Source organism: Montipora capricornis, chromosome 2 (genome assembly GCF_036669925.1).
Source record: "Montipora capricornis isolate CH-2021 chromosome 2, ASM3666992v2, whole genome shotgun sequence".
Lineage (NCBI taxonomy): Eukaryota > Metazoa > Cnidaria > Anthozoa > Scleractinia > Acroporidae > Montipora > Montipora capricornis.
Genome location: NC_090884.1, coordinates 38919282 through 38934281, shown reverse-complemented (window position 1 = coordinate 38934281; position 15000 = coordinate 38919282). Strand labels below are relative to the sequence as shown.

The window sequence follows — 15000 nt, the reverse complement described above, 5'->3', positions numbered from 1 at the left end:
CTGCTGATATACAAATGCTTGTTAAAGCTCACATAGAAATCAAAATGCACATTTGTGGGGCACATTCATGGATGAATGATCGCAATGACATGCTTGCAAATGTAAGTCAATGCGTTGATCAAACGACAAAAACCCATACAGTAGGGACAATTGCAAATATACAGGGTAAAAAGGTCCCCGTATACCATGGCCTAAAACATAATTGGACGCATTCAATGCTTACCTCCAGACCAAAGAATTTCTTTATTGCATAGCCACTCGCTTTCTTGATGGTCTCAACTCCTGGTTGATCGATTCTACATAACAGATAAACAAAAATAACCTCTCCTCAAAGCCATAAAAAAAACATCTTTTTCTCGATTTTTCAGACTGACCATTTTCACTTATACTCACGTAGTTTGAAGAGACAAATGAACCGCTGATGGAAGATCCTGAACCGTTTTCAAAACGTCAGAAGTAAGATGAGGAACTGCGCCTCCTCGAGTATACAATGAACAGCCTGGAGTCTCGATTTCTTGATTGTCTACTTTCAGAACTCCTCGACGGCAATTCCCAAGTTTTGTACGCACTGTAAAATTCATAGTTTTGTCAAATTACAAATTTCACATGATGCTTTGTGTAGCCGTAGCATTTTGAGACTAGCGCCCAGACCATTAAGTAACATGTATAGTAGATTCACAGGCCTTCACGAGCAAAAACCAGTAGATTATACTCAGTTTGATCGTGGTTGGTTTGGTTGTGTGATTTCTATTTCCTATTTATAAAGAATTTAAAATTTATGGACTGGCTGGCTCGTTTGTTGTGATGTTGTGATTCAAGTTCCGCGGAGACCTGCTCAATGAGAAAGTTTTGTCTCTAGAAACATGGCTTATCAAATGATCACTGACTATAATGAAAATAAAAGTAGCCAAATTTTTTTGACACATCTGGAAAAATATATATGTACGCCGAAAAAAAATCATGAAGAGAAAAAAAAACGACCACGACGGGATTCGAACCCGCAATCTCACGATCCGAAGTCGTGCGCCTTATCCATTAGGCCACGCGGCCAATCGACAAAACTAGGAGAAATTTAAACTACTTAAATATAACTTCCTGTTGTTGCTATTTTCATCAACGGGATTGACTCTTCTACTCTACACTGTTTCATGTAAAAACGATGTATGTGGTACCAAAGGTACCAACTAAAACACCAACGTTCATTAATGTGACGTATAGGTTACCATGACTACAAAAGAGCAAAACGAACCCCCAATTTTATTGCTTGAAAGTGATTGGCATGATAAGATATCTCTTTGCAAAGTTAAAAAAATTATCTGAAGTGGATTCGTAGACAACGTCAAAATTTTCTTAATGTGAAGATGGCAAGGAATCGGATCCGCTGAAGATAATAGGCCACTTGCACTAAGAGGTCACGTGACCAATGCTTCCCTTAAACAGTGAGTTGTAATCTTGCTGTTGCCAAAAATTGACAGAACACATAAAAATTATCTTACACGCGAAATTTGAGAGGAAACCCATTTAAGGGAGATATTTTATGGTACTTTGATTTTTCAACAAAGTAGCATGATTTGTCTTGGCCGCCATGTTGGAGGGCATACTCTTGCCCTCCAACATGGCGGCCAAAACTACTTTTTGCTTGTATCTTGTTAAATGTTGGATAGTTGAGTTCAGATGTGCCATAAACGTTACCAAATCATCTTTTCAACATTTTCCTTGAAGTTCAAGTGCAAAATTTGTGTCAGAAAGCGATAATTCATAATTTTAAAAACAATCAAGTTTGGGTCACGTGACCAGCTACGGACTTTCTCATTTTAAGCAAATGGTGCGGGTTTGAAAAACCAAATCACTATTATTTTGTTTAAGAGATGACCCACTAATAGTGTTTCGAAGGCAAAATCATGAAACTTTCATTTTCTTAAAAACGATGTCACATGACCTCTTAGTGCAAGTAGTCTATTCTTTTTAACTTTGCGGGGAGTTTTGTCTGAAGGATGAAGGGGGTAGTTTCTAGAGAAACTGTGGTGCTGCGTCGGTGGGGAAGTAGTATACAAAAATTTGGTTTTATCAACGGAGTTGATAATGTAAATTGGCCACCGTACAGAGATTCTAAAAGCTGACGTTTCGAGCGTTAGCCCTTCGTCAGAGCGAATCCTAGTCCTTGCCTTTCAATCACTTCCCAGCAATAAAAATTAGCGGATCTCCTGGATCCTTTGTTGAGCTGAGACCATCTGTCATGATTACCCGCGGCCTTCTGTCGTTTGCGACGTTCTGCTATGTTGATGGTATCATCTGACAACCAGGTTCGCAGGGCTTTTCACCGCCGAGAGGGAGACTTTTCTCGCCCGTCCCGTTCTCGTCGGTGACAAGCCCTGGGAACGAGGTTGAGCTCTTCAGGTGAAATATTGCAGAAGGGGTATGAATCGGTTGCGGATTGACACCTGTCAAAACAAGGTGTCCGCTGACCAGTATCACGTGACCATATTGCGGGCTCAAGTTTAGAGCCTTATCGAAGTCAGCTGTTTTTTAAGCCCGAAACGGGGCCGAAACAAGGCCGAAACAGCTGTCCATGGCTGCTAATTGTCCGGGTAAAATGGTCGTGCGCATGCGTGATGTGTTGGCCACACCGGGTTGTTAAAACGGGGTTGGTGTTTGTGTCACCTTCCTCTTTTCGTTGTTTTTTTTTAGTTGACCGCTGACCAGGTACTGGGTTTCGATTGGATTGCATACTGAAGCCAGGTTAACTTCTTGTTAAAATAAATAACCCGGGAGCTCCGCTTTTAGGCTCGCCTAAATCTGTATATTACTTTTTATTTGTGGGGTCGTATTCCCGCACTTATCATCTTGTGTGGCTTAATTTGTATGCCTTGAGTTTCTTGGTTCTCCTCTCTGCTCCGAGAGAGTTTTCACCGGTTTCTCCTGCTTTCCTTTTCAACGAGGGCCCAATTTAGAATTCATAGAAGCCGCGGTTACACACGAGTGATTTTTCTTGGGAAGTGTCAACAAAAACGACAACATCTTTTATAAAAACACGGTGAGTTTTAAAGTTAATATAGCTGATGGGGCCGGGTAAAAATGCTAATAAGATAATAAAAAATTTAAAATTCAAAAATATATGAATAAAATCTATAAAAGACGAAATCACAAAAAGAATGAAAAAATTCAATTATATTAAAGACAAAATCACCGATAATTTTGCGGCAACTCTTCACTACAGTTCAAGTGACGGGAGACTTTTTTGCCCTTTTAGCATAATCTCTGGCGCTGACAGCGGGTGGTTCCAATAGATTCCAAATAATGAATCCTCTGTATGATTTAGGGCAAGTTTACATGGAGAAAGGGTGACCCTCCTAAGAGGGTCCTCCTTCTATAAGGGGCAAAAGATAGCCCCCCTTTACATGCAAAATCTTGTCCCTAGGGCTATCGCGATTATTGAATTTTGCGCCGAGAGAGACAACCAGCTCTTTCCGGTAAATTCATATTCCTCGCTGTTCATATCCTAAAGTTCTTTTCCCGGCTCCTTCACAATTTCAGGACAAAAATCTTCGGGAAAACCCATTGTCATGCATCGGCGTATTTCTGCATACATTGTGGATAGATCGGCCTCGAAGTCCACGCCGTTAAACTCGCACTTGGTTTTGAATTCTGTCAGGAGCCCATCACCCGGAGCGTGCAACTTAACTATTTTCGTGCAACGGCGTTTTCACAAGTAAGCTTATTTTTAGATTGAATTTCCCGCTAATGAGACTCCCACAGGAGCATGATGACCAATTACAAGAAATTAAGCTGACGTTATAGGGTCACCGAACCGTAACTGCCTTTGTTGTTTGACCTAATTCGCGGGAAGGGCTAGTCTAAAAATAAACCTACTAGTGAAAACGCCGTTTCACAGACGCTGTATGGAAGTGGCACGCTCCAGGATGGGCTCCTGATTCTGTAATGTACTTCAGGAGTATCTCCACCGCTTTCGATGCCCATTACCACTTCTTAGGAGTTTTGATTTTTCACGTGGATTCTCGTTCTCGATTCTCGTTTTATCACGCTGTGAGGCTTGAAAGCAACCGAGTTGAAGTGATCCGAAGCATCCGAAAAAGATGAAATGATACTAGCGGTTTGCTTTTACTTATCAAAGGAAGAACGTGTGATACTGCCGCGAGGGAATATCCACCAATTTCATCGACAGACATGAATCACGTTTTAAATTCAACGTAAGCTGTCGGACCTGTTCAGTGTTACCAAACAGACGAAGGGAGGAATTTGCCAATATACCAAACTTCATGTCGAAACCAGAGGAGGATTGAATATTATCCCAGTGTGTAGCTCACACGAGTTTCCCTACATTTCAATATAGCACACGTAAAATCATTCAACTTGACACCAAATTTTTCTTCCGACACGCAATAAAGGTATAACATATGTGCTTAAAAGCCGAAGCCTTGACACCAAGGTCTGTTTGTGAACACAACATGGTAGTCTCCAGCACCCCTCACCTCTGCGTTAGGGCTTGAAGATACTGATTAGGTCACGATTTCAGTTGATAATATAAAAAGAATCGCTATGCATTATGGGGTACTATTCATTTTCTCCTCTGGTCTGAAACAGTAATAGGACTTCATGTGATGGAGTACAAGTTGTCAACCAATCAAATTCGGTAATTTTGGTGCAGTTTCAACAACTTTGAAAAATCATGTGGAGTTGCTTTCAAATGAAATGACGTAGCACTTTGAAAAAAATAAAAAAGTTCATTCCTATGCGAACGTCTACGGGGCACAGCTTTTTTAGATTCTTGTCCGAGATTTCGCAGTCTTGTTTAACCGGGTCTATTGTCTGCTAACCGAGTCACAACTGAAACACTCAAAGCACAACCAGCTCAAAACCAACTGCAAATCTTTATTCGTAAACATAAAAAATCTTTTAAAAACCCTCTTACAAAAGCACCCATTATTAGGCACAAACTCACCCTACAAAAAAGGTTTAAAGTAAATGGATACGTCTAATGTTATTCAAAACAAGGCGATTGGTTCAGATTTCGCGCGAGTTTTCCACTAATCGTAGCACAGGCAAACGTGTTACAGTATCTAGTCGCGATATATAAATACTCTCTGATAGGATTTAAAACTTAAGACTCGGCAAATATTCTTTAACGACCTCCTAAAACGTGAGGTAAATATATACTTTCTATCAACTCTTTTTTTGTTTTACTTTTAGGAGTTGCTTCAATTTTTTGTCATTCTGTTTTCATTTAACTTGCCTTATTCTGAAGACAAAAATCCACAACATATTTTTAGTTCATAATAAATATTAAGTCAACCTATAACAAACGCTACATTTCCCTAAGCATCGGTGTCACTTCTCTTGCTATCTGTCTCATATTTCGCATCAACAGTAACGTATCATGAACTTGACAAAGACCTCGTACTGCAATCAAACCTAAAAATTTGTTTTTGTAAGAGTTACGCGTTGCTTTTGTAAGAGTTACGTGTGCATGATATCGATACGGTTTCCACACGACAATGAAGTGGAGTCCGACGCAGACGAAGGGCGTGGCAATAGGAATCACATGAGAGGTTACCAAATGGTTAAATCCTATCCAAGGAAACGATTTCGTCCCCGTGAAAAAATCCTATCGATATTTTTTCATTTTTCTTCAAGAATTGTCTAATACCTGTTTCAGAGGAAGGAAGTCATCAGCACAAATAGTTCAACGTGAACTTACCAAGGATAGACTACACTAAATGACGGCTAATCAAGCTTCTGTGCAGGAACAGAATTTTTGCATTTGTTTTTCCCACCTTTCTCGCATAAGAAATAAATAGGGACGAGATGATGAGGTCTCGATGGAAAATGTCAACGATCTGCATGTTCGGGAGGAGTTCGAGACTGTTGTTGCAGGCGGCATAATCATCAGAAGTGTGTTTCTTGTGCTTTACGGGTAAATTTGTCGTATTTAGGTCGCACAGCTTAAACCAGTCCCGCTTCAGTTTAAAACGTTAGCTTCTACTAAGCTGCTACGGTATTTTCTTTTTTACTTTTCTTATACCTGTGAAACTCTTTCTACCACAAGAAGAACTTCGCTCCTGGCTGGTTGCACAGGTCCAAAGGATAGCAGGCTAGCCATACTGGCGCGCATGCTTGTTCTCTTTGGAATGTCCCAATAACGATTAAGATAAGATTGGCTTGGAGCAAGATGCAAAGTACTGTTTAGCTTTTGACATGATCCAAGGCTTGCCTTCGTTGAAGTTGTGGGGTTTGAAGAATCCGGTGACTGGATACGAATCAAGGGCTTTTCACAGTCTTTCGAACACACAGTCTCCGCGCGGCCACGATTGTTGTTGCAGAGTTCTGGAGGCATGAGAACCGGTACGAGGAAGAGTAAACACGTTGCCACTGTAGAGCAGGCGCCAGCGACGTAAAACGCGATTTGATAAGACTGAGAAAGATCGTAGATGACACCTGTGTAAGTGAAGAAAAAATACTGTTTCAGTTTAAAAAAACTCACGATTCTTGGGTGCAGTCTTTCAGGAAAAAGGAACGGATTTCGTTGGCGCGAAAATAGAACGCGTCCCTCCGCCTGACTGCAAAGTCGTGCACTGGTTACTATAGGTCATCGCCGGAATCACCTTCATCCCACAATTCCACAATTCCACAATTCCCTTCATTCCGTTTCTTGAAATACATTTCACAAGCTTTCTTGGAAAGCCATATTACAGTTCTTCCGAAAGTAAATCTTTAACTCGTATGAAAATACACAGAAAGATATACCCTCAACTTTCTCCTTACTTCAACAATACCGTGCTTTATAGTTAGTTCTGAGAATTTTTATCACCATCGTGAACACAAAAAGGCGGATGAAATGGTTTGATCTAGAACAGACATGAGAAACCACCAAATGGTCAATATTTTCTTCCACATATTTAAAGAAAATGTTTTTTAGCTAACGATTATCACTGCAAAAGACTGGAAAACAACCAGACCAGTTGCAAAGCGATCTGAAAGAAATTCGGGCTTCGACGGGGATTAACTTCATGACCGCGGGATTGCACGTCAATCAATTTCCCTTTGTAGACAGAACGCTGGAAAAGGAGAAAGATTTGAACAACTTTTTCCTTGTAGTTATCTCCCAGCGAGCGAAATAAATCTCTCCGATCAACCATGGAACAAGTGCTTAGCATGAATTTTTTAAAATACAACCGTTACGAGACCTCGAGAGGCGAAACCATTGCCAGATGTCGCTATCAACAAATAATTTATTTTTTAAAACGCAGAAAATTTACCTGCAAGAGGTGGACCCGCAATGGATGTGATGGCCATAAAAAAGAACTGAACGCCTATTCCAGCAGAAACTTTGTCCACGCCAACGATGTCAGCACAAAGGACGGCAAGGAAAACCACAAAACAGCCGTCGAACACACCGAAAACCACCATGTAAATAACGAGACCGACATAGCTCTTTGTCAGCGTGCTCAGAGTATCGGCCACGCCAATAACCAGCATGGCCATCTGAAAACAGTATAGTCGGTTCACTTTGGGGTGATCGCCAAGTTTGCCGAAGAAAAGCCGACCGAATGTTGATCCCACCGACATCATGCCGACGAGTGTCGAGGACTGTGAGTTTGGTATGCCACACTCTTCGGCGTAAGCGGGCTGTTGACAGAATAACAATATTTGGTTCAGCCTTTTTCAGGTTTTAAATTACAGGGCTCTTGAGACTACTGCAATAAGAGAGTTGCCTAGTTGGATGCCATCTTCAGCTCTAGCGCCATTATTGTCCCCCGAGCCAGAAATTCTTTTGCCCAGATTCAAGAATAACGACCTCTGACCGGTTCGTTCGTTGCAGGGTAGGTCCCTTTTCTTAAGCGTCGAAAAAACATATTTTTCAAATCTGTCAGTCTGCGCAGACAAATATAGCTGTTCAAAGATTCCTGACCTCCTGGTTCGAAAACAGCCAGAAGTCGTTATCCCTGATGGTAAGGAAGAGGAGGAGGAGACACTCAATATTTCCCCTATGCCCTCGATTATAGATCTTCCCAGCGATTACCTGTGGAATCCCGATGTGCCCATATACCAAGAGACTCACTGGCCGGGTTAAATTACATGGTTATAGAGCGGTTTTCAATTGAGTGTCGTAAGTAATTGGCGAATTGATTTGGTTTTGCATTTACTTCACTCAGTGATTGGTTGAAAGTTCTCGCGCCATTTTTTCAACCAATCAGAAGTGAAAGCAAAACCAATCTTGGCTTGCGCGTGCACATTTTCCCGCGCTTTGTGTCGGCTACGTGTAATTACTTCGAGTCTTGATTGGTTTACTGGATTGCCTCCGTCCTTTTTGATTGGCCAAAGTTATTACTTTGGTTTTGGTTTTACGACACTCAATTGAAACTTCCTCTATTGCGCATCGTTTTAAAGGAATCTCAAATACAACGATACCGGACAAAAAAACACACAAAATTGTCGTTATAACGGGGCTCAGTGTTTGGAAAGCAAAGAAACAAGAGCACTGGTTTAGAAATACCTACACCTTTTCAGCGCAAGAAATCGTCGAAATCGAACAAGATAAAACCCCATTTTAATTAGGCCTAATTCAAACGTCGCGCTATCGTCGTGCCGGAGGTCGACGTTAGCACAATGTTTGAATTGACTGTGGCGCCAAGTTTTTACGTTCAACGACCTTGTCGAGCCAACGTCGAGCTAGCGAATTTGGCGCGACATTGATTCAAATGTCGTGCTTATCTTGTGCCAAACTGACTGCATGCATATCTTTATGTGATCCGTCATCTTTGATTTTACGGGAACCGTTCCCGGCGGAGGGTTGTGGTCCAGATCTACCTCATTTAAAATTGAATTTGACGCGACGTCTGTGGTCGCGCTGAAGTCGAACTCAATTTGATTGAGTTCGGCGCGACGAAAGTGCGACGTTTGAACAAGATATAAACTAGGGTTGTAAGATAAAATGGGTTGTAAGTTAAAAATAAAACGCATTGCCACCTATGTGGGTGGGTGGAAGGGTCGATCACCCCTTCTATGTCACATGATGGTTGATTTTATCCTTGTATCGCGGTTAACGGTTACGGCTAGATTGTGATTTTTTACAAGGGGATACCCTTCTACCATCGATCTATACGTCGGGATTTTGTTCCATCCGGTACGTTTTACTGTAACAGTGGTCCGTCTGAAAAATATTAATCGTTAATTGAAAATATCTTCATATAGGAGATCGTTCTACCGGGATAGCTTCCATTGAAAAAAAAAAAACTTACCAAGTGCACAAACGGCACGAAATATCCCATCATAAACGCGCTCAAAGAAATGCACCACACCAAGAATGCCTTGTTCTTAAAAACCGAGAAGTCAAATATTGGTGTCCGCTTAGGCTTTTCGTCTCCTTCAGCCTTCACAATTATCTTATCCCCTTGATTGGGGACTCGATAAAGCAAGGAGCCTGCAGTGCATAAAGTGAGCATTCCAGCGAGTACCCGAGTGGAATTAGCCCAACCCATATGGTTTACTGCCAGCTGCATAAGAGGACCCATGGCGATTGTTCCTACGCCACTTCCGGCCGTTACTATGCCGTTAGCAAGACTGATGCGCCTGAAACATCAGAAACAAGTGCATGTTAGTAAAAGCCAACTGAAGTAAGAGAAGTATCTTAAAGTGCATATGAGAAGGGTTTTTCATTTACTCAAGTGAAACATCATGGTTTTCTGAGATAAAAGCAAACAAAAAAATTCCATACCGATTCTTATTCTATGCCTTTAAGCCTTTTAAAAATATAAATTTTCACTTAACCGCGCTAGTTAGTAGACTGGGGATAGCAGAAATGTGAGGTCAAAACAGAAAGAATTTTTTCCAGGGCCCGAATTTTCCTTTTTTTTTTTGCAGATTAAGAAGTTGCTGAAACTGCTTCTGAGATGCTTTGTATTTGGTTGCAATAATGCTGAAGACAAAAGAACGAATAATTTCTATCACTAAAAGTCCCTGTGGTTCTGTTTTGACGTCACTGGCTTGCTATCCCCAGTCTCCTAACTAGCGCGGTTTGTACCCCCCGGAAGTGAAAATTCCAAATTTTAAAAGGCTGAAAGGCATATAATAAAAATTAGCATGGAAGTTTTTTTGGTTGCTTTTATCTCAGAAAGCCGTGATGTTTCACTTGAGTAAATATTGAAAAATCTGTCACATACACTTTAGTGACGAAAAACATTTGAAGGAATACCTAAGGGATTTAATGCGTGAAACAATTTGGAAACACTAGACGTCATTGCTGCCCTGGGTGCCAGAGGTTTTCTTGCGCAGTTTCCAGTGTCGGTTATGTCTCTATTGTGACCCGCCATCGTGACCCGCTCGTGCCATCGGCCTTCGGCCGCCGAAGCGAAGAATTTCCGTCCGCCGCAAGCGAGAAAAAAACCTGGTACCCAGGGTACGTCATTGCGGCAAAGAGGGTAGATCCTCGACAAAACTTTCAAGTTGCAAGGTAGCCTCATACCAAATTCAAATATCTTTCGTTAAAAATATCTCCGGAATGATCGATATTGAGCCACGACACCTCTGCATACCACGCTGGACCTTGAATTCTGCGGTACCGTATTATCTTTTTGGTGACATCTTTAATGACACTCGGTTGTATGGAGCGAAGCGACAAACTTCTTTAGTCCCACCACAGAGGGTTTTGCCATTATAATTCTAATTTTACACACTAACAAACCTCGCGCTTGGTAAAAAGGAAAACCTCTCAGATTTAATTTTTGCGTAACTAGGGTTCTTTCTCAAAGGAGTGAGGGAATTCCTAGTCTTCTTTGGAGAATACTTTGAGGTGTAAATGTAGCTTACATCACGAAAAACCAACTTCGTTGCCAGTAAATTGAAGAGATGCGATATGTGTTTACTATATAAGTTAACATCTAATTAACTGTAGTGTCTGTGAAGCACCCAAAGAACTGACACCACGAAAAAAAGAAGCATTTACAAGAGTATAATTACTAGATACTCATTAAAAATATACCAGAGCTCTTTACTTACTGTGAAAACCAATAAGGAAGGGATCGAAGAGTTGGCAAGTAACTCATGCTCGCTCCAATCCCCCAAAGAATTCCAAACGTGGCATAAAGAAGGTGAACGTTGGTCACAAATGACGACGACACAAATCCCAAAACCCTAACAAACCGCCAACAAACGCCACTACCCGGCAGCCAATGCGTTCACTCAAGGCCGACGACACTGGAGCAAACAGGAACATCATACCGAGGCCGATTGATAGAACCCAAGCTGCAAAATAACAAGGAGACGTTTTGATGTGCACAAAGAAAACTTTTTTACCGAGCATCAGTGATGTTTTAAAAATTCTGCGTTGAAAATAAAACGGTTTCATTTTCTACGCAGAACATTTTTTCTCAAATTGACTTTAAGAGTAGTGAATGCAGGGGGTGTTTATTTAAGGAAATGCAAGAACCGTGTAATTTAATTAAACATCACGTTTTTTTGTGGAAACGTGATCAAAGTGATGTCAGAGAGGTCAAGTTCAGAAAAATAATCTGCATCAAAGCTACTTAAAAATAATCAAGCATTGCACAAACTGAACATAAACATAGAAAGCCCATACAGAATTTTTCTCTCTTACAACTGAGCTTATCGACTCCGCTTGTTTCTTATATTCTCACAAACATGAATGATACCCAAAGATGTAATGATTGCCTTTGGTATAGGATTAAGGGATATAAACCAATTAGGAGTGTTTTCGCAGCTATCCACAGGCTGAACAATACAAAACACGGAGGCCCTTTGGTACTGTCAAGAACGAAATCAAGGCAATTCGCATCTAGCGATGAATCATTATACATTCAATTGTCAAATACAGAAATTGACTTAAAAGGAAAGAAACGCAATTTTAACGGTATCAGTCATTTCAACTAGAATTAAAACTTGGCTTTGCAGGCTTGTAGCAAGTTCAGTTTACTAATAATTATGCAATAGCCCGGGGCAAAATGTGGTTTAAAACTCTATTTATAACGTCAGCGTTATATGGAAAACACAAACTACAGTAACCGTAAAGAGGAAACATTGCAATGCCATTTCAGGAAACCAGGGTATTTTAAATAAAACGAAGCCAACGAAAGCTGTCTTTAAGTTGCACACAAGCGGATCTAAAATCTGCGTCTTGTCTAGAGTCAAGCACGATGATGGCTCGATGACAGCAAAAGGAAATCCGACTTCAGAACTTTTCTAGCATTAAAAAAAATTCGCACGAAATGCAAAGTGTTAATTTTTCTTTGGGCAAGAATGCTTTATGACACTATTGGGTTGAAACTGTCACCCTTTAACCAACTACAAAAATGACGATCAAGGCAATCCAAGGATCGGATGTAGTCCACGATCGATAGATAATAGTAAAACTGAAAATGTAACGTAACTACGCTTTCGTTGAGATGATGACAAATAAATTTCTCATTCCCTAAAATATTGGCATGACGTTTAATAATAATATATAATAGTTTAATACTTGAAGTGCGCAAATTCCATTTACATATGATCAAATTCTGCAAAAAGGCTTATTTGTATTAAAGTTTAAAAATGTAGTGCACTAAGACGAATCCTTTAGTAATGAAGTCAAGGCGGCATTGGGGTATACAAGGCGAACTCCTGCTTGGTTGAAGGCTAAGTTGTGGTGCTGAGTGCAGCACAGTCGCGGGGTAGACGCGGGGATGTGGGTGTTCAACTCCAGACTGCAACGTGCATGATCACTCAACAAAAACATGTCGCATCTGTCATTCAGATCTACATACGCAATAAATTCTGCAAAAAGGCTTCAATGGCAGCCATTACAACACTCAAAGAACATTTTCAAACTATGATGTACGAAGAGAGTAAAAGAGATCGTGGTGTGACTTGAGATTTACATATTGCCACATGTGTATTAATCTCACCGTTATCACGTGTTTTTGCCGTTTGAGTATGCATCAATTGCACACCTGCACAAACATGCAAACGATTTGAATGATAAGAAATGCATCAAACACCCAAAATTTGAACCAGCCTTCTTTGAAGTTAAAAATTCGTATTTAAATCGCTCAAAGAAAACCGAAAAATTACATAGGGAAATTGAGCACTTTCTACATTCTGCTGAAGCCAGTTTCATTGCAGCATGATTTTAAAGAAGTCATTTCAAAGAATGGAAGAACCTAGCGTGGGGGGAATGGAAAAAGGCGAAACAAATATTGCTTTCTTCAGTTTAAACCCACAAAGGCTGAAAGCATTGGTAAATTGATGAGAAAAACATGTAAAATTCAAGTCAACTCCGTTATTTTTCAGTGCAAAGTACTTTGGGCGTCTCCTAATTAAAGATAGGTTGTTACATATAGGTGACTATGTTCCAATACAACATGCAGACAAAGAGACTGAAGATCAACATGTTTCAGGTCAACTTCATCTGAACTCTGAGGTATATATGTCACCGGTGTGATGTATTTTCTTGCTTCACTTAAAAATTAAAAAATCCATTACCTGGGCAACCTCTACGTCTCCTTCATAATTTTATTCTAGAAAGAGCTTTTAGAGCAGAACCGGTTCCTTTTAAATGCATCGTGGCGGTTCAACTTATCGAGAACCAACTGAACTGTGAAAGTAACTTTAGAAGGGTTAGCGATTGTCAGCTCCTGCGTGGCTAAGTTCCAAAATAATGACCGCAACATTGCTGCGAAGCTAAATACGCAAGAGCTCTCGTTGGATGCAGAACATTTGCGCTAAATCATCGGAGAAAGTTTCAAATCGAAATGTTTTTTTCGCAATGAGAAATAAATTAAATAAATAAACGTGCGAACGATATTATCAACATAAGCTTCGCTTTAAACAATCGCGTTCTTCAACAAAACATTTTAACGCAACTGCGAACGCAACTGCAATTGCCTTTTTGCGGTCTATCAGCGAGGTACGATAAAAATATTAAAGTTTACAATCTAAGCATACAATGATACATGTGATAGCTTTCGAAAACCATTAAACCCTTTCACTAGGCATGTGTCCCTTGACTTTCAGCTCTCAAGGATTTGCATAAGAATGAGTGCAAGTTGTTTTGCAAAGATGCAAATCGATCTTCGCACAGCCTTGCTCATTAGCGCCACTTTTCGCCAAGCGGATGGAAAGTAAAGAACGTTCAAAGGTTCCATGTCGTTTTCAGTGTTAAAATTGCCAAGTAACTACAACGTGCAGTGACCCTATTAGACCCACTGTACAATTTCGATCGCGTCAAGGTAAGTCGACACGAGATAAAAACCAAACATCGCGCTGGGAACAAAAATTAAATAAAAACATGTTTGCAAACAGTTGTCTGCTGTAATCCTGTGGAACTTCCACATAGGCCTTCCCAGAAACTAATCGTCTACGAAATGGGATAAACTACATCAACAGTTAACCGGTCTTTCGTTAGGAAAATTTTCCGAGGTCCTTAGTTGCCACGCAAGTTTAATGACCTTCTGTACATCACAATGGATCGGAAATGATTTTAGTACGTCGCAAGACGACCACAAGATTCACTTAAAAAGTAGGATACGGCAAAGCGAAGAGGTAGGTGGTCGAGACATTGCTCTCCTTCTAAATTCACCGGGAAAGGGGGCGCTTGCAATTTCTGATTGTTCAAGAGAAAGATAAAGGTCCGAAATTTGCATATTGCATCATCAACAAATCCCACTCACACTTTCGCCAGAACTGTCAAATATCATCACGATAAAGATCAACAATGCTGGTTACTTTTCGTTTTTGAAGCAGCCAAAGAGCTTCCAGATGAATCCGTTCAGTTGACCATCACAAAGACAAAGTAACTCAAAAAATAACTTGAAATACATTTATGCCTCAGGGAACAAGCCAAATATTACCGCCACCATTGCAGGATTAATTTCAGTCGATTGAAGAGTATAAATCTGTGTCCACTCGCTGCAATAAGCGTTCAATTCTCTTTTGAGGGAACAACCTGAATTACCTGTTGAAGTCGAAATCTACTTTTAGCGTTGTTGATTC

General features: G+C 40.5%; 2 protein-coding genes, 1 non-coding gene and 1 pseudogene across 3 annotated transcripts in view; all 4 read right to left on the bottom strand.

Moving 5' to 3' along the window:
• Positions 1–613, bottom strand: part of LOC138021029 (queuine tRNA-ribosyltransferase accessory subunit 2-like) — a 19138-nt gene extending 18525 nt beyond the window's left edge. Inside the window, exons 1-2 of the mRNA XM_068867908.1 lie at positions 394–613; positions 224–296 (exon numbers count right to left, since the gene is read on the bottom strand). Of these exons, the coding sequence (XP_068724009.1) occupies positions 224–296; positions 394–581 (261 nt within the window). The 5' untranslated portion in view covers positions 582–613. The remainder of the gene's footprint in view (positions 1–223; positions 297–393) is intronic.
• The window catches only part of LOC138020831 (E3 ubiquitin-protein ligase rnf213-alpha-like), a 500094-nt gene that overhangs the window by 121468 nt on the left and 363626 nt on the right, over positions 1–15000 (bottom strand).
• On the bottom strand, positions 978–1050 carry Trnar-ucg (transfer RNA arginine (anticodon UCG)). Its single transcript has one exon. It is a non-coding gene; the product is annotated as a tRNA-Arg (tRNA).
• The window catches only part of LOC138020936 (monocarboxylate transporter 10-like), a 10763-nt pseudogene continuing 635 nt past the window's right edge, over positions 4873–15000 (bottom strand).